This window comes from Hipposideros armiger, unplaced genomic scaffold (genome assembly GCF_001890085.2).
Source record: "Hipposideros armiger isolate ML-2016 unplaced genomic scaffold, ASM189008v1 scaffold_159, whole genome shotgun sequence".
In the NCBI taxonomy this organism is placed as follows: Eukaryota; Metazoa; Chordata; class Mammalia; order Chiroptera; family Hipposideridae; genus Hipposideros; species Hipposideros armiger.
Genome location: NW_017731509.1, coordinates 2,668,572 through 2,692,488, shown reverse-complemented (window position 1 = coordinate 2,692,488; position 23,917 = coordinate 2,668,572). Strand labels below are relative to the sequence as shown.

Sequence of the window (23,917 nt, the reverse complement as noted above, 5' to 3'; positions counted from 1 at the left end):
TAGGGGAGAGGGAAAGGATGTAAAGAGCTTCACCTCCTCAGAAGTGACTACTATGACTGTATGTCTGGTCAGTGTTTCTCTCGTAGTTGTCTGTTAACTGAATCTGGTAGCCTCCACTGGACTGTATCTTTTGTCTATATTTACCATTTGGTAAATTTTTGTTTCTATTGCATGGAAATTCTTTCATTTATGTGCTTGGTTCTACCAGAGCTACTAGGCACGCATCTGGAGTAGATGGGTAATGGATAAAGACAGCCAATAAACATGGGTTGAGTTCTATCAGTGTGATTCTGGACTGAGTGCTTTAACTTCTGAGAGCCTCCGTGACCTCATTGTCCTAACTCATTGAGATGATGCCTTTAAAATGGATAGCACAATGCCTGGCGTATAGTAAACATGTAGGAAATAGATCTGATGATGATCCTTTAAGACCCTGACCAGGGAGGGCACATGTCAATGCTCAAGGTGCGATTCATCCCATAGCGAGGTGGGGGTGTCAAGGAGATGCATGTTGAATGCATTGTAGCTTGTACCTTCTCTTGGAGCTCATGGAGGTTTAGTGTAGTTTCTTGAGAGTGGAGGAAATTAGAATCCTTACGGCTGCTTTCCCACCCCTGGAGCTGGGCCATTCAGAAAGTGTGTAAAGGGGACTGTAGCTGATAGCAGGAGGCCTGGGGTCGATGCTAGCGGCGTCAGTGCAGGGCAGGGAGCAGCACCCCAGCTCCTCCTTTCATTCTAATCTCCCAGGGAGCGATGGATCGCCTGTGGGACTTAGCTGGGTGACCTTGGTCAAGCTACAGCATCTCCAAAGCCATTTTCACGTCTGTAAAAGTGGAGCCACATGGAAGATCAAAAGGGGGGCAGGATGTAGGAACATTCTGTGAACTTGGAATATCTAAGGGGACCCAGGACAGTATTCTTATCAAGAATTTGCCCCGAAGTTAGATACTTTTCAGTTTCTCTTAACAGTGCCTTAACTGGTCAAATGAAAATGTTAAATACATTTTAGAAAAGTTTTAATTTCAACAGCTTATGATTAAAAATACATTTTATAAATAATTTCTCCATAGACTTGATTGAAGATTATTGCGAACTTTACAAAAAGACATACTGCAAAGACAGATTAAAATTACAAAAAATATAGCTATAGCCCTGCTATTTAAAAATACAACATTGTACATCACAGCATTTTCTTTGTGCAAAGTTTAAGAGAATGCTGTGTTAGGCACATCACACATTCAGTCAAAGGGATGTAAACTTTAATACAGTTGGTTGGCATAATAGTGTAGGCACAGTGAAATAATTCTTCTCCCTGGAAATTCTTAGTTCAGCATTTTACTTTTATTTTTTAGGACTGATGGCTAAATTTCGCTTAATACAAATATATATGTGTATATATACATATATATATATATATATATATGTATATACACACAAGTGTGTTTTGAAATTAAGTAAATCTCCAACATATTTACAGTACTTTAAGAGAATGCATTTTCCAAACCACTTTGAATATATCTTCTGTCAGTTAATGGACATCCTCCGTTGAGACTTCCAGTTTTCGCTGTGGGACAAAGAGAGTTCCTATGGCGGTTTTATTAGCACCATCGAAATCCGCGCAGGATGAGCCCATCAACTTCATTGGTCCTCCGGGGGTACGGAAGAAACTTTCGGCCACTAATTGTGACCCTTTGGGTGTCACAGGAACAGGCTGATTGAAAAGAGATGAATGGAAAAAAGAAGTCAGACCCACAGAGAGGTACGCTGTAGCAGCCTTGGAAGACTGGACTGGAAGAACGTGTCACATGTGGGAACAGAGCACACTTTGAAATTGGCTAGGTAAGCCTGGATGAGTTTTACATTCTAGCTATTTGTGTTAAGGCAAGACAAAACAGCTCATAACCCAATAATATGGACTAATTGGGTCCTCTTTCTGGGATTGGAAGGCAGACAAGCCTTCAATGTCCTCACTCTCCTTTCCCTCTCCAAAGGAGAAATGCAAAAGCAAGTCTCCCATGAGACTGATATTTGGGACTTAATAACCCAAGGAAAAAAATAAATGAAATGGAAATAGTCTCACCTCCTGTGCCCCCATCACAGCAACAGATTGTCCATTCGGTTGGCTCTGGCCCAGAACTGGAGAATCATACCTCCCAGCCCTTCCTTGCGGAGGGCCTGCCTTTTCTGGGACGACACTAACAGCTTCTATTCTTGGAGACACAGGAAGAGTTCCGGGGCTGGGGCTGGCAGACACCTGCACACTGGGGGAGATGAGTCCCAAATGCTGCAGGGTGACGTTTACAATGGCTGAGCTTGGGTTCTGGACGGGAATGGGATGGCTCGCAGTGAGAGCCGGGCTGTTCCCTACAGGTATGGCTGCCATGGAAGTTGGTGAGACCATTAGCTTCAAAGGTGTTACATGAAAAGAGGGAAAATTAACAGCAGTGAGTTCAGATGATGTCACTGGAATAACACCTGGAAAGAAAAGGGGGGAGGGAGAATATCTTAAAAGCACAGGCATTTGTCTGAGAAGCTTACAAGGCTTAAGTGAACTTGAGAAACTGACCCACATTTGAGTAACGTTTTACATACACTCACCTGTGATTGGGGAGCTGTAGATCCTGTGGTTCGGGGAAAGGGAACCTGAGTTTTCTTTACTAGGCAAAATGGACTCTGCCCCCAGGGATGAGCACTGGGTGAGAGGGATTAGGTATCCTGATGGGAACAAAGCCTAGAAAACAAGAAGGGTTTATTTTACATACAAACACTGGAAGAAAAATGGCCATGTGCCTCTCCCAGGATTAATATCCCTTAGTGGTTGTTCGTCTCATCAGACCAAAGCCTCCAAACAGTACAGGCTCCAGGCAGGCCAGCTATATGGCTTCCTGAAGACCATATCCTCCTTCCCATCCCAACACTTGTCCCGAGTAATACAAACCATGTGTTTCTTAAATGCCCTCTGTGGTATTAGGAAGTGTCCTAAAGCTAGCACTGAGCCTGCTTAGAGTAGGATTCGCTCACACTGACATCCTAAGTCCTGCTATTAGACTCCATGGTGCTGTCAAAACCAAGTTTAATGCAGTTGGACACTATAATGGTTATGTCATTACCTGATTGTTCTTAAATTATATAGAACACTATTTCCCAAAGACTGCTCTGAGACCCTAGTTCCATGGGGTGCGAGCAGTCATTGCTTGAGTCGTGCTCAGGTATGTTTGGGAAATGCTGAATTCAACAAAGAAAAATGGTGTTTTTATTAGGGAATTTGAGGGACTTTGTTTAATAATGGCATGCATTCACTGTAACTCTCCAAGGGAGCATCCAGTATGTGGCATTTCCCAGGCTGTCTGGCAACAAAATTTTTGGTAGTATCGGTATTCAAGGAAAATATTTTCAGAAATGCTAATTTAATAGAAAGGGGCTGGCAAACCATGGACCAAAATCCAACCTCCTGGCTGTTTTAGTAAATAAAATTGCATTGGAACACAGCCATGCCCATTCATTTATGTATTGTCTACAGCAGTTTCCAATTTTATTTTTTTTTTAAACAATGGCAGCATGGAATAGGTGCAACAGAGACCATATGGCCCACAAGGCCAAAAATATTTACTATCTGGTCCTTTATAGAGAAACATTTACTGACCTTTGATTTGGAACAAAGGAATTATACAACTGCAGATTTCTGTCTAATATGTTAGGTTCTAATAATACCAAGCAAACACGCTTATAATGTACAAACTAAAGGGCACAGCACCAGAATTCAAAAACCACAGATAACAAAAAGAACTGATTAACTCATGTGAGAGACCCCACGGTCATGGAACGAAAGCTTTAGGCAATGAAGTTCTATTCCAAATGGAAACGGCCAGGATGTTGAGCTGTGTGTATCTCCCCCATGCCTGCTAGATCGCGGTACTTGACCAAACAGAGAAAGCCTAACACAGAAAGCCAGGAGCGGCTGAACTGCCTGAAGTCTGCTTCAGCTTACCACGAGCAGGACTGGCAAAAGCTAAAAGCAGCTCTTGTAAACCGGGGGCCTTCCTTTTATCTTCCTCCAGACCTTTCCTCTAGACATTGTCATAACAACCATTTAGACTTCGATCTATTAATAGCTGTTAATAGGTCCTGTCTTTATCTTGGGAAATAGTGAGCTCAGCATCCACAATGCTCAAAGTATAGCTCAAACTTTAAATTTTGTTTCTTAGATGCTCGCTATGGTTCAGCATCTTTACTGGTTAGTTCCCTGAAAGCAGCAGGAATAGCAACTTTTAACGTGTGGATTCAGGCATTTTACAAATAGTTCTTCTTTGCTACTGTTAATCATGTTCCCTTTTGGTACAAGTTATTCTGCTTGCTGGTTTAATTCTTTCAAATCTTCAGCAAAACCTATAGCACTCTAATAATTACTTTTCAATTTTGTGCAAACTATATTCATCACAAAATCTTTTAACCTATAATGCCAATTCCTTTTTTGAAAAAAAAAAAAAAAAAGGACTCTTAAAATTAGCGCGATGAATGCATTTGACATATTTCAACTTGCAATGTCATCTCATCTAGCCTGCATTCGCCCTCTTACCCCCTCTTCATATTATCCCACCCCATTCTGTTGTCACGATAGTTCTTATTATTCACTAACTGATATGTTTGTGTTCTTTGGATAGCGTCTTCGCTCCACTCCCAGAAGTGTAGGTTCTCAAGAAATGTTTGCTGAATGAATTAATACACGAATTAACACATTTTCTTTGTTCTGCTCAGTCCACGCCAAAAAGAAATGGTCAACACGTAGTCATAGAGGTGAAAAAAGCAGCAGGGGAACATGGAAAATCTATCTACCAAAAACCCTAATCCTGATTAACCAAGTGAGGAACAGGAAACCATTCTTAAATTACCCCATTGGCCCAAAGAGTTTATGGACCGCCCAGAAAATTGAATCAGGCTAAAGCCTTATGCTTTTCCCCCTAGCATGGACATTAAATGCAAAAATGATACTATGCCACCTAAAGGGAAAACTTGACGAACTCTAAAGCCTCCTCAATAACAACAGTTCCAATTAATATCCTTTAGCTTTACACGGTGCCTTAAAAGAAGGACAAGCCCCTTTATGTATATCATCATGTAACAAATTCACTTAGCCTCACAAAAACTGTACTGTGGCTTGGGGCAAATTCTCAAAAGCAACTGTCACCAAAGGCAAGTGCTGGGTTTGATTTGACCCGGAGCACCTGCTTTACACCCAGATGATCGGGAAAAACTGGTGGAACAAATTCTTTATAGATGTGGGAAAATAGGACGTAGAGAAGTAAAATAACTTGAGTTAACAGCAGGAACAACAGGAGGGATTTAGCTTCTGCTAAATGTGGATTTAGAGGTGGTCATTCGGTGATCATGTCTTTCACATATAATTGTCCTAAGGGAGAAAAATGAGATAATGGGTGTAAAAGTGCCTAATCCTTCTGACATCTGGTGTGTGGGTAGGCATCCAATAAATGTTAATTGCTTCCTGAACTAAACTCCACCTAGGAAAAAAATGACCTAGAACACTAAAATCCCTAGAAACCAATGTGTCTAATATACCTACAGCTTGCCAAGGTAAGTTTGATTTTTCTATTTACACAAAATAGAAATCTTGGTTTAAATTTTAGGTAGAAAGTAAAAACGGGGAACAATTTATCTTCTAGGCAACAGATGCCAGTTATATGATATCAAACAAACGTTCAGTAATGACTCAGAAAGCAGGAGTCACCAGAACCCTAAGCATCCATCCATTCACTTTGGGCTCATCTGCTTGCGTATTTAAGACTTTCATGACAGGTGTTTGCATTCCAGTATGTGGTAGAGAAATGGACGTAAGGACAACCACCCGTGGTGCTTTAAAAAGAGAGCAAATAATCCCTTCCTCTAAAGGTTAAAAATGTCCCTGCTGTCTTCGAGGCCAGGGGATTAGCTATCTGGGGCCTGGTTTGGATTATGGGATGTGAAGGAACTGTTTCTTGTCTTCTGAGACACTGCTCTTTGCTCTGGTAAATTTCACAAGCCACCAAATCCTCCTCTAATCAACTGGGGAGTTGCTAAAGCTTTGCACAGGGCAAGGCTGTACTTACTGCAGAGACATTTTCAAGTCCTTTCAGGTCTTCTTTCAATTTCTTTTTGGAGCCGCTATCCTCCAGCAAGCTTGCCCTCTTGGAGCCTCTTTCTCCAGCAGATTCCCTGTCTCCGTTCTGTGCCCCTTGTACCTCTGGCACCAGGCTTCCAGCCCTGGTGGAGACACTGGGCTTTGTGGCATCATTGGCTGCCTTCTCGGTGGTGACATCTGTGGAGTCTTTTGATCTTGTAGCTTTAGAAGAGGGGGTGGGGCAGACTGTTGGGCTCAGGCCTCGGGACGGTGTCATGGTTTGGGCTTGGGCAGGCTGCAAATAGATGGCATAGGATGGGCCCGAAGGGGGCTGAGGTAGAATCATGGGCACCGATGACAGTGGGCTGGAGATCAGGGGGACCACCCCCAGGGGCTGGATGAGGGACCGCGCAGGTGCCGTCAGCTCCAGCTCAGCATTCACTGGGGTGCCCAGGGGGGCCAATGGTGTGCAGTGCCCAGATCTTGCCAGCTGTACTTTCGTTTTTTCTCTGGGTTCACTAAAAGACAAGATTTGAAACACGACACGTTTTCCAAAATGTTCTAAAATAAACATATTTTCTCTAAAATGTTCTACCACTTTAGATTGTCCCAGAGTGAAGCCATACTTTTATGAAACTAGCAGACAGTGTCTGTAATGATTGCATGAGTTACAGGAAAGATTATCTCACCAGTTTCCATGGCTAATACCTATTCTGACATAAAATAAATAATCCTAACGATGCAACTTAAAAGTAATTCAGCCTGCTACTAAAGAGCACTGTCAACCTACCTTGATTGCTCTTCTAACTGCATTTTGCAAATAGCTGCGAGCTGAGCCATTTTACTTGGGAAGGGTTCAGAATTCTGAGAATTCTCAGCTGGTAAAATAGAAAGAAGGGGTAGAGGTTGGTCAAATCGAAAGAAATGCTCCTTTAGATGACATATCTCTGAAGTCTAAGAAGAGAGAACATGCACCTCCCCCCAAAATTACACAACAATTAAAAGAAAAACCCCACAAACGACTTTCATCCTTTAATTCATACATAAGTTAGGCTTCAAGTGGGGTTAGGTATATGGACATGGACATAATTCTCTAACAAGTCCCATGGGGATCAAGTAAGCTTTCAAAAAAATCAGATAAAAAGGAGTTCTTCCAAGCGGAGCCCTGACATGACTGAAAACACACCTTTGTTGGTCTTGATGGGGCTACTGGGAGCAGAATTTATCTTTCTCCGATCACTTTCTATGCTCTTTACCAGTTTGATGAGAGATGGGTGTCGAGTAAAGTTTGGTTTCCCACGTGTGGAAAAGAGGTTTTTGGCACAGTTCTCTTTTGAAGACTGCCTCACTTCCAGGTCTGAGGGGGAGAAAGGATTGATGGGACTGAGACCTGAAAGAGAAAAGGGCAGTGCATTCAAACACAAGTGGTTTGTCTTCCTTTTGGGATATGAAGTCAAAGTGTAGTTCTGAAATGATTTTAGGAATTACAGTGGCAACAGTTATAGAGCACGGACTATGGGCCAGGTACTGTTTTAAGGGCTTCGTATATACATAACCTGGTTTACCCTATTAAATGAATTCTGAGACAAGATTTCACACTTGAGCATTTCTAAAACCCATTGTAACTTATAACCAGTGGTGTGTTATAGCGTAATTGTCAGTGGTTTCTTTCCTTATTGATATATAAAAAATTGTGCATCTTATTATCAGTGGAGCCTTAATTTGATGGAATATGGTGACCCTCATTGCTATGGACTGAATATTTGTGTTACCCCTGTCCCCCAAATTCCTATGTTGGAACCTAATGCCCAACATGTTATGCTAACAGGAGGTGAGGCCTTTGGGAGGTGCTTAGGTCATGAGGGCGGAGGCTTGTTGAACAGGATTAGGGCTCTTATAAAAGACCCCGCAGAGCTCCCCACTCCTCTTGCTGTCTAGAAAGCAGGTGCTCAGCAGACCCTGAATCTGCAGCTGCCTTGATCTTGGACTTCCCAGCCTCCCAAACTGAGAAACAAATTTCTGTTGTATATAAGCCACTCAGTCTATGGCTTTCTTTTATTTATTTATTTATTTATTTATTTTTTATTTATTTTTTTAGCTGAGCCATCCCGCCACCTGTTGGCAGCTCATGGCTGCTCAGCTCAGGCTGACTCGAACCGCTGTTGCTCAGAGCTCAAACTCTTGAGCGAGCTCTTAACCAACTGAGCCACTCAGCGGGCCCCTCTATGGCTTTCTTTTACAGCCTGAACACACTAAGACGATCTCAGCAGCTCCACCGGATAGGTACTTCTCAGGAAGTGGATCCCCATTTCAGAGACCTCAACCAGCTGACTCATTTGGCTGGTAGAATGTGGGCCTGGGATACGAAGGTCATCAGTCTGGGTCCAGAGCCTGTGCTTTTCAAATCCCTTCCCAAAGGAACTCCCTCTCAGATTACATCCCAAATCACAGTAATCTCACCAAGGCACCGTGGTTCTTCCCATTTTGTAGGTAAGGAAACTTAGCCTTGGAAAAGTAACTTGCCCGAGGCCACACAGGTAGTAAATGGCAGAGGTAGGACAGGAACTTAGACTCCCTCTGCCTCCATGCCCATGTTCTTGCCACTTTCCAGCACTTCTATGTGGGACTCGCTGGTGGAATGCAAAATGTGAGAATCCTAGAGTTGAGACGGAGGCTAGAATATTGATACCAGAATGAATCATTTCACATTCTGAATGTGCTATGGTCACTGAGAAGCATAATAACTACAGCAATAGTATCTTGTGTTTTGCGACGCTTTCAACTTTTTCAAATCCTTTCACATACAGGTTCTACCTCCTGGGCACTGTGCGTTATGCACCTCGTGGTTGCTGATGGAGCCAGTAACCAAATTTTTCATAGTGGCACTCATCTTTGTCTTTTCAACCACTTATACATGTTCTTTCCATGTGGGAGTGTGGGTAGGAAGGGGAAGGGAGAATATCTCCACATGTGAGTTAATTCAAAACAACGAAGCAAAGATTTTTAAAAAACAAATACATACCACTGGAATTTGGACTGATTTCTGGGCCTGTCCATTTAAAAGCTGGTTTTCTGCCTCTTTCCTCGGTAACATGAACTTTCTTGATAAGAGCCAGGCTACTCAGAACATTAGCTATATCGTACAACCGCCTAATTTTTGCTGGGGAACAAAAAAGCATACACACTACTTAATGGAATAATGAAAGATCAAAGGACTTTACTGCACAAGGATTTCATGTATATTCAAAGAGCTATCCTAACCGTCAATGTCAGATAGAGAAAAATATGACTCTTTTAAAATTATTCTAGTGATACTGCTTTAATTAAAACAAAACATAGGCTTAAATATTGAAAAGACTCAGCTTCTGTTGCTGTTGAATTTTGAAATGACAAAAGCACAAGTTGAAGGGAAAAAAAAAAGCACAAGGAAAAATGACTTAATGAGATCACCCTATCAGAAACTATGTGACAGATTTTTTGATAAAAAGTCATCATTGCTGGTCATCTTCTAATGAGGATTCAGAAGAATTTTATGAACAAAAGGAAACAAAGCATCAATGATAAATGTATTGCTTTCCTGCTTGTGATAGTTTATATCATCAATGATTGATTTAATATCATAAGCATGGAAAAGTCCATAGCCCATCAAAATCTGTAAATTGTTATATTGTCCTTATGTAATGTGCAAAACATAGATTTATTAATTCTGTAGACCTTACATATCTTAAGGATTTTTTTTTTTTTTAGAGAAAGTCTGCTTTTACTTCTAACTTCATAGTATAAAATTACAAATCAAGCCCCTTCTTCATAGCCATGCTAGAAGGTTCTGAGTTCCCTGGGGATTCAGCAAATTACACATCTGCAGCTCCTGGAATAGTTTCCACGGCTGTGACTAACCAGGGAAATGGAGAGCTGAAAACTGTGTCTGGTGTCTTCTCAAAGCAAGGCAGCAGCCCATCAGCAGGCTCAGGATGTGTTCTCTGAAATTGCACATCTCCCAAGCCAATTGCCAGGCTTATTGCCTTTCTCTCTACTTAATTTTGTCTCGATAGATACACTATCAACCTGGGGATGTCTGCATTTACTTTGTGGGACTAATACAGCTTTTCAGGGATGGGAAGGAGTCTGTGTGACAGCTCTCACATTCCCACAGCCTCTGCTGTTGCTTGAGGGAGCTCTTCCTCACCATACAGCTGGGTCCCGAAAAGTGTCTCGTGTTCAGGCTAGACTTCATTCCGTACTGGGAGGTTTGCGCATGCCCCCAGGAAAGACGCCCCATCTGCTGAGCATGTCCTTTCCACACCCTCTCTACTCCTGGAGGTTCTTGCAAAGTCTGTTGCGGTGCCGAGGGCAGACCTCTGCTTCAGGAACACAATCTATTATCCCGTTCCAACTTTGAGCAAATATTCTGGCTAAAACCATTCTTTCAAAATAGCAAGACAACTGGGCTGCCAGTCACTTCTGGGGACAATTTTAGAAGAGTTATTTGTACTCCCACATATGAGAGAGAGTGGAAAGAGCGGAAACCTGGGTTCCAGTCACTGTACAAATAACTGCTCATTTAGACTTCAGGCAACTATAGATTGCATAGGAATAAAATGGGGAGAACGTCACAGTATCAAGTGAGGTAACTTTTAAGGAACTGTTTACGGTAACCCAAAGTGTCAGACAAATGAAAGGAGTTATATACATATCTTTGAATCCTACACGTTAACTAAAGCAGCTTGACTTCTGGGGAGAAGATACAAAAGCCCAATTTGAGATTTGTTTATATAGCAAAGGAAATCAGTCTGTAACTGAGACTTTATTAAGAATAGTTCCAAAAGTCCATGACAGTCATGACACTTACTTTTAAACTTGCTTTTATCCAAATCTTCCACATGGTCCTCCCCAATTAATATCTTGGCAGCAATTTCTAGGCTTACTATCTGAGGCGTTGACACCAAAAACAGCATCACAAATTTCTGGCTCATCACTCTTAAAGACTTGTCTTTGCGGCTGTTTACAGAAGCTTTGAAGAAGGATGAGGATTAGAGAATTAAAATTCATGAAGGGACAAGTGACTTCTAAAGTAACCAGGCTAAAAATACCACCACCTGGTCAGAGAGTTAACAACTGCAGCGTTTTAATGTTAAACAGCAATAGCTTTAGAGCAGCGTTCCTAAGGAAACTTCTCTTTATTAATATTTTTTTTTAATATGCAAGCAGGGTTTATTAGTGATACATTTTTGGGGAAGAGAACAGGCTTAGCCAAGGTGGGAAAGGGAGAGAGAGGGAGGGAGGGAGGGAGAGAGAAAGAGAGCGAAGAGTGCTTGGGGGTGGCGGGGATAGAACGCATGGGTGAGAGAGCTGGTGCAAAAAAGCAGGAACCTTTTCTTTAGACCTGAGCTTTTCAACACCATCTCTCACCTGCCCGAAATTCCACTCCAGGGAGTTCGACAAAACACATGTCTGGGTGTCCATTTTGGCCAGTGTTTGCTTTGATGATATGATCCTCTATACCGTAGCTCTTACTAAAGTCAAACTCTTGTTCATATTCTTTCTTTTTGATCATCATAATCTGCTCGGCGTACTTGTTCTCCTCCCCGACGCTTTTCAAGGTCCCAAGTGTTTTTTTGAGGTTATGTCGCCCATGCCAAGTGTACCTGTTTTTGGCGAGGCGGCTCACCATGTGTAAACTCTCTAGGACATTCACAATATCATAAATGCGCCGACGCTCGACATCTACAAAGAATGAGCAATTATGCATTAATAGGATTGGATTTTATAATGTCAAAAAATTGAATCATTTTTTCTTCCATGGTTTATTAGTCACTAGGTTCTGGGTAACCTTATTAATGCTCAACGAACACTGTGAAGATGAGAAAGACATGTACCTGCTCTCAAAGGGTACAGACAGTTAATATGAATCAGAGAGGTGACATTTATTGAGGGTCTACTACATGCCATACAGCTTTAGGAAATTTCTACTCTAAACGTGTGAGGTAGGTGTTATTATCTACACTTTAATGATAAGGCAGTGGAGGCTCAGACTGGCTAAGTAGCTCATCCCAAGGCACAGAGCCAGGAAGTGGCAAAACCAAGTCTTTAATCCTCTAAATCCCACACTTCACAACTTGTGTATTTTTCTCTCTCACACACACACGGCTGTCATATGATAGGGACAAGGTACTGAGATTTCTTGCCATTCCTGGAACCTGCCAGATACGTGCTTTTCCTGAAGTCTCTTGTGCTGGGCTGTTCATCCTGCCTGGAATCCCTCCCCCAGATGTCCTCAGGCACCCTCTCTGGATTCTTTCAAGTCCTTGCTCAGATGTCACCTCAATGAGGCCTGACCTCACTTAATTTAAAATTGCAAAGCACTCCTGATCCCCATTTACTATGGTCTACATTTCTTTCTCCACAGTATGTATTATCTTCTAGCGTACATTATAATTACTTACTTATTATATCCTCTGCATATTATCTACTGCCCCCACTAGAATGTAGATTCCATGGGAGCAGGAGTTTTGTCCTTTTTGTTCACTGATTTTTATCACAAGCTGCTACAACATTACCAGGCACATAGAATCAAGATACCTGCTGAATTATATATAGGGTAACTCTACATAGCTACAATGAAGTGTATGTGGACAGGTGAATCTAAATGGCATATTCTTAAAATGTGAAATAAAGCTGACTTCTACAAACATGCATTAGAAGGGCAAAACTTTCTTCATGGGATAATAGCTATATATTAAAATATCCTGCATATCTTTTCACAGGTTCAGATTATAATATGTTCATGACTCCAAAGGTACCCCAAATTTCCCACACACCCCTTTTAGGCTATAACTAAATTCGAGTCTATGAAGAAAGGAGTAAAAGGGGGCCGGGGGACACAGTAATTTTGCCAAACACCCAGAAAACGTAGTGGTCCTCAGAATAGTGCTGAGTGGCAGGGAGCACGAAAGCCCTGCTCCCCCCCCCCCCCCCCCAAGAAGCTGATCCTTATCATAAACTATGAAGATAACATCTTGTAGCCTGGCTCTTCCAGGAGAGAGCCAAGAGAGAAGTTCAAAGGTGTAGCAGTTTTGAAACAAGTCATAAAACAATGGTAGCTTCCTCTAAAGCTTCAGAGCTTTTGAAATGCAGTCAGAAGCAGTCTCCACTGTGATTTTTTGCTTCTGCATTAAGACTCACCGAAATTGGAAAATACATGCCTTTCTTCTTAAATTAATAGGGCTTAAGACATTTGTAATTCCCTGTGGCCCTATTTGTGTCATTACAAACACTGGCTAGATGAGTGCGGGTTTGAAGGAGTTAAGTCCCCGAAGTCACTTTAACTAGGACCCATTTCAGTGAGCTTGCTGCATACTTACTAAGCTCCTCGGCCACTTCATCAAGACATATGTCATTATTCACGGCAGGGTTGGGGTAGTTAGGATATCGAGCTAAGAACTTATGGCACAACAACCCTAAACTTTTCTCTTTTCGACTTGGTTGGGATTTCTCATATTCGTCTCCAGATAAGTGTTCCTACAAAGGAAGAGGTAAATGTGTTATTCTACAATAAAGTTTGACAGTTTATTAGGGGCATCTGTGCTCGATAACTAACACTGACATATGTGCTTCACTTCAATAGCTGTGAAGTTTTTGGGGGAAAAAAATGTGGGGAGCCAGTATAAACTGCTTGGCAGATCTGAAAGGGAAGCTTCAACTGAAAAGATAGGTTCAGAATTCCGAGTGCGATATCTGATGGGGTCCACACCTTTCTGGGGCGCTGAGGGAGGTTAATAACAGTCTGAGGGTGGCGATGCTTTATATTGCTGGCATTTCTGCAACAGTCAACCCCCCCTCCCCCAAACCTCCCAGTCTCCACCCAGTCCTCTGCAAACCTACATGTAAACAATCTTTGGGCACAGCTAATTCATTTCTGTTGTCAAACAGCCCCCTTTTCTGATCTCTGTAGCGGATCTCGGGGCTCATGGCACTGATGAGCATTTTCAGGTTGGCTGTTGGTGTCCATGGTTCTCCCTGGGAGATTTCCTTGGGCTTGGTTGGTGTGGTTAAGGGGCCAAAGTCGGGCTGGATCTCCGTCAATACTATATTTGCTGCGGTGGATTCTTTCAGAGGGGTTTTCATCAGTCCCCTTTTATGTGGCTCAAAAAAGAGATTTTCCTGGTTTAAAAGAAGTAAATAATTAAACTCGCTGTAAAACAGGATTTATCACATAGCTTTTGGCTCTAGAAATTATACAATACGTAGAATATTACTAAGGAAAAGAATGCCTCATGAGGCTGCAGAGTAGATTAAATTAGTACCGTATTTGCCGGCATATAAGACTGGGCGTATAAGACGACCCCCTAACATTTCCACTCAAAATACAGAGTTTGTTATATACTCGCCGTATAAGACTACCCCCTCTTCCGCACACCTTCCACACACCAAATAAAAGGTAAAACAATATCAGATTTGATTTGGCCCACTGAAGTGCAAACAAGCGTATTGTATTTCGTGTCACCACATAACCATTTTGGCGATGTTGAGCCACCATGTCTGCTACATGTTTTTCGAGTTCTGGCCAGTGTGGGGTGCCTCTTCTCAATGCACACTTACCCCTTGGTATACTCTTTAATGCTTTCTCATTTGATTTCCAGTCCCGAACCATCTTTTCTGTTACTCCATATTGTCTTGCAGCAGCACAATTATTATTTTCCTTAGCAAAGTTTATAACTTTCAGTTTAAAATTTGCATTATACTTCTTTCTTTTGGCTGGTGCCATGATAGGGATGATAGGGGTTTGACTGGTCGACATTTTCTATGCTGTACTGTACAATGGTGCAGTATTGTGGTTGGCTGTTGGCTGTATACAAAGCCTGATTTGATTGGTCCCTGCTCCCTGTTTGCCCGCCCTGTCACTATAGCAGTCTGGTCCACCCTTGCATCAGCATCTCCCTGGGACCTCACTAGTGCGCAAGTGCGAGCACTTCAACATTCTAACAGGCACCATGATAGCGCAAAATCGCGAATCTTCAATGCATATGTAAAGAAATATACGGTAACCCGAATTTACCACACTCGCAAAATCGCACACAGCCGAGCATACACCCAGCAGCGCTGCTGATGCCTGAACGGTATGTGGAATGAAGTGGGCGGGCATCGGGAGGCCACTATGGCAGGGGGCAAGCACTATGGGCAGTCTATCTGAAGTGTACCTGGCGTATAAGACGACCCCCCACTTGGAGGCATATTTTTCAGGGCCAAAAAATCGTCTTATACGCCGGCAAATACGGTAACTATATTCCAATGGTCACTTGACACCTGTCTATTCTGAAAGCTAAATTTCCCATTTTTAATTTTGCAGTGAAGCACGGACTTAATTTTTTCACCTTCTGTTCCAAGGATTAAAGAAACTTTAAAACTTAAAATTTTTTTAAGTTTTTATGTTGAAATAATTTTAGATTTAGAGAAAAGTTGCAAAGATAGCATAGAGCATTCCCATATACCTTTCACTCAGCTTCCCCTACTAGGAGTGATAATTTTAAGTGATCCCAAACTCCTAGGAGTGACTTTTACTCATGACACTGTAATAAAGCCTCCAAGGCAGAAACCGTGCCCCATTCATCTGTGTATCCATCTAGTACAATGGCTGCATGCAGTTGGTACTCAATAAAACACCACTGATGCAGAAGAGTCAGAGAGCCAAGGAGGCGAGGGTGAGGACTAGCATATCGTCAGATCTTGTTGGCCAAATCCAGTAGGGGGCAAAATCCAGAGTGCCAAAGAGCAGGATTTCTGCCCAGAAAAGTCTGCCCTTTGAATATCTATCCCTTCGCTTTACATATGGAGAAGTAAAATTAATGGTTCAAAGTCACAAAGCTGCTTCCTGGTGGTGAGGGGACTGCCACTGAGACATAAAGGGTAAATGAACAGCAGTTCATAAATAAGGCTAACGGAGACCATGTTTCTTCTACTTTTAGACACTGGGGACTTCACACATCCTTCCTATCTACTTTAAAGAAAATGCTTGGAATGGCAATAAGTGAAAGAATAGAGAAAGCACTAATTCTTCAGTGACTTTAGAAACAAAGATGAATAGGACTATTTTATATGCTTGTGATTCCTGAGGATTTATCAAGTGCTTTTCCATTTGTACTTTCACTAAATTCTGTAGTCCTATTTATTCTGCAGAAGAGGACAGCCAGGCTGAGAGGTTGCACAGGACCTGAATCCAAATCTCCTAATCCAGCTATGGTGCTCTTACATAGAAGGTGCTCTTGAGGGATCCAAGGGGGGACCCTTCTGAGCATGTGTACCTGAGAGGTACTGACTCAAGCATGGGATTTTTCTAAAGGCTGCTGACCTTTGCCTCAGACCATCAAAGCAACAATTCTTTTATTTGACTGATATCTAAAACTTTTAGGAAACTTGCATATTTTTGAACCTGGCAATAGTTGGACACTAATCAAGACAGCCCCACTGATAATTCTTTTGTAATTTTACAAAATGTTTTTCTCTCAGAGTGTTTGTAGCCTCCATAGTTAAAGAAGCTGGTGATTTGGTAGAAAACTATGTTAAAAAGAAATCCAATCTCAAATCACGTCAAACACACTTTCTGAATTCCTTTTGTTCAAGAATTCTCAGAAATATCGTAATGCAGTTAACAAATTTTACTATTCTTAAAAATACCTTTTCTCTCTATCTCTTTGAGACTTCCAGCAAACCATTAAAAACTAGAAAGATTACTTTAACTCTGGGCAACTCTTTCCCTCTTCAAAAATTAAATTTCCCTCCCTTCTGGGTTTTTACAGAGGCTAAAAGGAGATGTGGCATTAATAAGATACAGATATTGAAAAAATATGGATTTAAATCTGGATGATAATGCATTTAAAATTACAAGGATGAATATTGACGTTAAAACGGTACCTTCTCGTTCTCCATCCTGTAAATTTCTCATACATTTAGAGTTTCTTTAAAAATGAAAAATCTGAAGTTTCTCCCAATATCCTGTTGGCTCAAGGAGTCCAATCAATTCTATTACAAAGTTTAATATCTTTAAAGAAAAAAGGAAATAAAAAAGTTAAAGAAAAATAAATGCAGGAGATCCGTTGAAAATTCCTTCATGGATGCCACAGTCTACTGAAACAAAGACTAACGAAAATTGACAAACTACATTTACATTTTATTCCCGACCAGAGATAACCCCACTGGGCGAAAAACTACATCAAACGCCAGTAAATTCCTTCAGCAAACCCATCCGCTGTCACGAGACTTCAAGCAACCCACGGAATTCCCAGTGACAGCCCTCTCTCACCTTTAGAGAAGGCAGGCCATTCTCCGGACCCCACCGAACGGACTGGATGCAGCAAGCACAAGCACCCACCTGTTCACAGACTGAACTCGCGAGCCCAGGTTCCGGCTGAACTGACACGACCCCAAGTATCTGGATAAAAGCCTGCATCTAGATGCCTGAATTTCTCCCCTGACACACGCGTGCATAGGCTCAGCGGTCAAGTTTTGGGAAATAGCTTGATAGGAAACTTCCAAATTCAGTCCTTAAGCTCCAACCGTATTCTAGGCACTTAAAGAACGCTTTAGGATTAAGACTTTTGTATACAGACTTCCCTAAAGATGCAAAGTGCTATGTACTCGTTATTCCGGTGGCCAGTTCACGGCCAGGATGTTGTACCTCGCGATGGAAGACTGCATTTGATCAGTAAGGCAACCAGGTACAGTCCTCCTGGCGCCACACGTTCGCTCCGCGCCCCGCGCACTTCCCCCTCCGGCTGGCTAATTACCCCTCCCCCCGGCCCCAGTCCGCTCGCTGCTCGCCGCCCGCCCTATAGTTCCCCGACAGCATCCTCAGCGTTTCCAGGGCAACAACTCCTGACCAATCAGAGAGCAGGCCGCGGGCCTGCGATTGGTTGGCGGCTCCAGACCTTCCGCCTTCGATTTAAAAATTTGGCGCGGAAAGCCGAACCGTGGCCGGCACCACCCCTTCGCTGCGCGGGGCTTGAGCGCGGGCAAACCCGCGCCCGGAACCGCGGCATCCCCGCCCCTCCCCCTCGCTCGCCCCCTCCCCTCTGCGTGGGAGCTCAGCTCCTCCCTCCGCGGCCCCCGGCGGAGCGAGAGGCGGGAAACGGCCGCCGCTGCCGCCGCCCTCCCGAGGCCTTTCCCGGTGCCCGCCGGCCAGGCGCCGCTTCCCTCTGCGTCCCGCTGACCTGTCAGTTCTCCTTAAGGTTGGAGCGGACGGAGGCTGAGCGGGGACTCCTCGGCACCTTTTCCCCGCTCTGGCTCCCGAGCCCACGAGTCGGGCCGTCAGTCGGTCCTTACGCCGCGCGGAGGTGGGTGCCAGAAGGAAACGCCGTGACCGGGACTGACGGGCCGGCGGGCGGGCAGAAGCAGTGTGACCGTCCAGGAGCAGTCAAGCTCCGATTTGAAATTAACCCGCTCCCGGCGCGAGCTGATCCCGCGGGCGGGGCGGGCCGCTCCCCTCCCCCACGCCCGCTCCTCCCGGCCCGGGACCTTGCGCGCCAATCCGAGTCTCCAGACGGGCCGGTGGCGAATCACCGTGCAGGCGCCGCCCTCCGGTCCCGCCTCCACGACGGTGTTGGGGTGGAAAAAGTTCAGCTACTAGTGTTTCCTTTTTTTTTTTTTTTTTTAATTTGCGAACACCTCCTCTCTCCAGGCTCAAAGTTGGGGAATGAAGGTTTGCCCTCCCGGGGCGCGCACGCGCTCTGCGATCCCCTGTCCAGCCCCAGATCCACTCACCTGACCTCCGGACCCCAGCCGGGACCATTCCACCTCCCATCCCTGGCATGCATTATTGTGCTGTCCACCATCTGCCCCATGGCTTCTAGAAACTGGTGTGTGGAGAGAGAGGATTGGCCAACTGGTGCCCAGACTCGGTGGGCGCGGGGTCTTGGCCGAGGCGTGAGAACTCAGGTGTGTGAGGAGAAAGATCAAGGTGGTGAACACGCCAAGCTTGTTCTCGGCGTCCGCCTTCCCGCTCCAGGTCTTCCACCCGCTCCTGCCTTCCCCCTCCCCGTCGTCTTCCCTCGCTTTCCCTCTTTTTCCTGTTTTCAAGTCTCGGCAGCTTCAGCGTAGACTATTGTAGAGTACTAGATTAACAGTGGGATTGGGAGACGCTGGAGTCCAACGATCTCGTTGTTTTCAGACGGGGAAACCGAGGCCCAGGGCCGCAGCGCTGCCTTCCTTGCCCGTGGCTGGATTGTTTGCGCCCTCGTTGGCTTGCTTCGCGATCCCCTGCCTTGAAGCACTTCCCCTTTTCTGGGGAGCTGTGTTGGAGTTGCGGGACCGCATATATTGCCCAACCGCACCAAGGTCAGGGCGCCCATCTATGGACTGTTTGGTTTGAGCGCTTCCTCCTTTTTTGTAATCTCGCGCCTTTAAACTACACCAAGCCCAGGGCTACGATCCCTCAGTCCCATCTCATACTTATGTGTCGGTGAATCACCCAGTGCTGACTTGCTGCCCGGGACATTTTTATATTCCCGGACGCGTGATAAGGGCGGGGATACCGTGATACTGAGGCTGCGATCGCCGTGCTGCAACGAGCTTGCAGCAGGGCCAGGGGTCCCGGTGCCAAGCAGTGTCTCTTTCTTGCTCGGAACGCGACCTCAGGACGCTCAGCGTCACCACTCCGAACGGTTAGCGCTGTGGTGGCTCTGTCCTCCCCTCGCCGCCGCCAGCCAGCCGTGCGCGGGCCACACCGGCTCCAGGCAAGTGTTGCTCAAGAAAGCACTTCCACCTGAAATCCGGTTCTTGGCGTGATGCTGTGCAGAAGCGAGCGGCTGCCCATGGCTCTCAGGTTTAAAATAAAGGGAGGGTCACTGGGCAGGGCTCCACCTCCGACGCACTGAGCAGCGGTTCTTACTGAGTGAGCCCCGGTACACCTTTTATGGAGCATCAACAATAGGTGGGCAGTTGGTGCTTCTGCTTTATGCACTACAAGTTCCCCCTCCTCCCTCCAGTGCTACTGTCAGCTCTGCCCCACCTACCTTAAGTTTTGGGTTTTTTTAAGATTTTTTTTTTTATTGGGGAATTAGGGGGATAGGAACAGTGCTGGGGAATTGGGGGAAGGGGAACAGACAAGTTGCTGTTGTTTTGTTCTTCAGTCTAGTTGTGGAGGACGCTGCTTCACTGGCCCAAGTTGGCACCATCATTGCGCTCTTCCCAGGAGAGGCAGATCAGTCACCGGCTTCTGGACGGCCGCTCACTGCGGCTGCTGGCCGCTCACGCTGGCTGCTGGCTACATACGGTAGCCCATGGCAACCCACTGCCACAGGGGCTGCAGCCTACGCCGTCGCCGGCGACTCCCGGCAGCCCAGCTCCAGGTTGAGCTGTTGTTCAGCATCTTAGCTGAAGAGGGCAGTGTCACTGGCCCTCATATGTGGGATCCGAACCGGGGCCCTCTGGCATCCCAAGCGAGTTCTTAACCATCGCGCCACTCGGCCGGCCCAACCTACCTTAAGTTTTACAGCCCCGAGTCCCCTGTCAAGGGACTCTTCAGAAGCAGCTGGTGTGTTCGGAGGTGGTGAGTAATGCGTTCGCATCTGTGGTCTACAGGGCCATTCATGTCCCGGGTGTCTGAGTGCCAGATACTTGCAGGGCAAATAATGTAAGGAGCAGCCATCTCTGGTGACACTGCACAGATGGCATCTCATTTAATACTCAGCACAGATGTTAACCATGGGTTATGATTCAGAAAGAGAAGCAGAGCATTTTAAAGTAACAAACCCAAGGTCTCAGGGTAAGCGGCAGCACTGGGATGTGAAACTAAGCCTGTTTATTCCTAAGGACTTTTTACTGAAAGCCATTTTCTCCACTGTGCTGGTGCTGATCCTTACTTCCTTGGCAGGATACTTGTGCCCATTTTATAGAGAAGAAAACTGAGTCACAAAAAAGACTTCAATGATGGCCAGCTAGCGATAGAGTCAGAATCATGATCCAGGCCTGTCTGCTCCCAGCTCATTCATCCCATTCCACTGTGTCAGAAATGTTGAAAGCATTTTGATTTAAAGTGTCAAAATGAAAGCAATGTTGTTGCTTGAAATGCTATGAAAGCAATGTTGTTGACATCTTAGACCAGCCCTTCACCATCTAACCCTCCCCCCAACAGCAAAATATAGAAAAACTGGGATAGATAATTCTTGTTTTAATAACAATTGTCAGATCTTATTGGAGCGTGTGAAATTATAATCTGGCTCACTGACTATGATGAAAAGTGGCTCTAATTGAGAGTGAAATGATATAGTTTTGAAGTTTTAACCCTTTCAGGTAAAAGTAATGAAAAAAGCAAGCAAGCTGAAACAATTCTACTCAACATTGTGTAGTGTGTCGATTTAAAATTCAGCATGAGTGTCAAAGAAAGATACAAATCTATGGAAAATTTTGTTTACTGTACAGCCAACAAAGAAGGATGAAGGGGACAAGTTGAAAATCTTTTTTCTTATTTTCCCATCAAACATGTTTTTCAGCTATTAGTTATATAGTCCAACGGAATATTTGTGCATTCGTTTCTGGTCTTTTGTTCATCACGCTGTGTAATCTGTATCTCACCAAAGTTAGACCCCATTTCGACACTGTGCTGCCACCTTTATGGCTTGCACAACTTGGAGGGTTGAGGTGTTATGGTAACACATTCAGCACTCAACAATGACAAAAGGTATCAGAGGTGAAGGGGAAGATGGGCATCAACTGAGGTGTCTAGATTCAGTGGTAACTTTCAGGATTTCAGAATCATATCCATTTTCATCACCACCAGAGCTTTACACAAAGGGTGTGACATGAACAAGCCCTTCCCCTGCTGAAATGGTGGTCGAGGGGCTAAGGAATGAGTCGCTCTAGCTGGTGGGTTCCTAGACCTTTCCTTCTTGCTCTCTTGCCACCCCAGCCTCCCAGGTGCTTCTATCACCAGCTCTACTTCCTGACCCAGTGGGGCAATGCAGGGCTGTGCTTATTCTGCAGCACGTGTAGGCACAGCCACCACAAAAAGCTGTTTAGAGCTTTAAATTACACAAAGCCCCATGTGCTGGGTTAGATCGCAGCTGCTCACAACTGTATCTCAGCCCAGCCTTCCCCAGTCCTTTTAGCCAGTTTGTTACTCTGCCCCAAAATGAATCGTGCTGGGTCCAATCTGGGCAGGGTTTAAAGAGGGTGAATACAGGGGATGCAGGAGGTGGGAGTTCCTGGGAGCTAGCTTGGGCTGACTATGGAGCTAGGCTTGGTCAGAGCCTGCCGGTGGCTGCAGTCAGACTGTGTGTCAAGTCCCCTCTAACTCTCCTGTGACTGACTTTCTGTTGGGAACTCTGCTCAACTGATGAGTGTTGGATGGGTATTTGTAACCCTGGACTCAGCTGCAGCAACAACAGTTGCTACCACGTATTGAGTAATTACTGTATCTGAATTTTTAAAGGGCTTTGGGGATAATAGAATACAAAACACTGAAGACCCTTTTGTATTGTAGAATTGGAGTCTGAGTTCTGTCCTCATACTTACCGTATCATCTGATCTTAAATTGTCAGAGAACTGAGGATCATGTAGACTTGCACTTACCAGTGAATTGGAAGAACCCCTTTTTCCAGGCTCCGGAACATTAAAAAAGTATATATGCAGGGAATGGGGGCGGGAATTTATTACGTGGAAAAGTCCCAGTCAATGCTGGCATCCCATAACCTTCCTTATCAGCAATTGCTTCCCTTTGCTTAATGTCTGGTGGTAAAGCATAATATGCTGAGCCCCTTCAGGTAGCATCCTGATCATTATTCTGGATATGCATCTGTTACAGACACCTCTCCTACCCCACTGTGAGCTCCTGGATGGCAGGGAGAGGGAGGTCCTTATATCTCTCTCTACCCCAGTGCCTAACTGGATGCCTGACCCAGAGCAGAGGCTTGATAAATGTTACTTGATTGTGCAAGGTCCTAATCTTGGGTGCCATCTCAACCAAGCCCAGAGGATACTTTGTCTTTTAACCGCTTTATCTTCAGGGTCAAGTTCAATGCCTGGCACTTACTTGGTGCTCAGTAGTATTAGAGAAAAAGATCTCATAATTACCATCCCTTTAAAAATGTTTTTGCTTTAGCTAAGTTCTATTTCTACCCCCCACCCCCACTTCCCTACCCATGACTTCTGTTTTATCTGTTCCTTCGCTGTAACATAGTATCCTGAATGCCTGCTGTGCTCCCAAGCCCTGAATTAGGTGCTGGGTGCGTGAAAGAGGCAAAGTTGTTGCCCTTTTGGAATTTACTATCAAGCAGTAGAACAGTGTCTGGCACAAAGTGTTAACTGCTATTAGTATTACCATTACTATCTTCTTAGTTTTTCCCTGTAAATGTGAGACTTCTCTGACATTCACTTTAGCAAATGTCTTTTTTCTATGTCCTAACTCTACAGTACTTTTTTTTTTTTTAGTTTCCTGTAGGTAGTTTTCTTCCCTAGCAACCCAACTTTTGTTCTTTCCTTCTTTCAGCCCATGTGTATGGCTCACTTGCTCTGAGCCTAGGGACTGTGCTGGGCACCAGCCACTGGACATGGAGACTGCCTTTGGCTCACAGCGATAAAACCAACCTTTCACTTACCACCCTTCTTTCTCTCTCTCTCTCTTTCTTTTCCAAGGACATGGACTTCATTTGGACAAGTTGTCTTCTTTTCTGCGTCTTTCAAACTGCTGCTTCAGAGTCATTGGAGGCAGCCCAGTTTCTCCTGGAATGATCACTGAAGTCAGTTTAAGTGGGTTAGTTAAACCTCGGATGGCTCTCAATTGGACTTGGGAGCCAGGAAGACAGAACAGGCTCCTGA

At 44.5% G+C, this 23,917-nt stretch overlaps 1 protein-coding gene across 2 annotated transcripts; it reads right to left on the bottom strand.

Moving 5' to 3' along the window:
• Positions 1-1,466: 1,466 nt before the first annotated feature.
• On the bottom strand, positions 1,467-18,504 carry E2F8 (E2F transcription factor 8). Of its 2 annotated transcripts, none has more exons than XM_019651405.1 (13): positions 18,316-18,504; positions 17,021-17,147; positions 13,994-14,272; positions 13,474-13,630; positions 11,522-11,836; positions 10,962-11,123; positions 9,135-9,272; positions 7,299-7,502; positions 6,903-6,990; positions 6,102-6,630; positions 2,599-2,731; positions 2,081-2,475; positions 1,467-1,711 (listed from the first exon to the last, which is right to left on the bottom strand). In XM_019651405.1, the coding sequence occupies exons 2-13, from the start codon at positions 17,033-17,035 to the stop codon at positions 1,529-1,531; spliced, it is 2,598 nt and encodes an 865-aa protein (XP_019506950.1). In that variant the 5' UTR covers positions 17,036-17,147; positions 18,316-18,504; the 3' UTR covers positions 1,467-1,528. The 2 variants fall into 2 exon arrangements, with proteins under 2 accessions (XP_019506950.1, XP_019506951.1); XM_019651406.1 differs by lacking the exon at positions 18,316-18,504 and adding an exon at positions 17,478-17,822.
• Between the last annotated feature and the right edge of the window lie 5,413 nt (positions 18,505-23,917).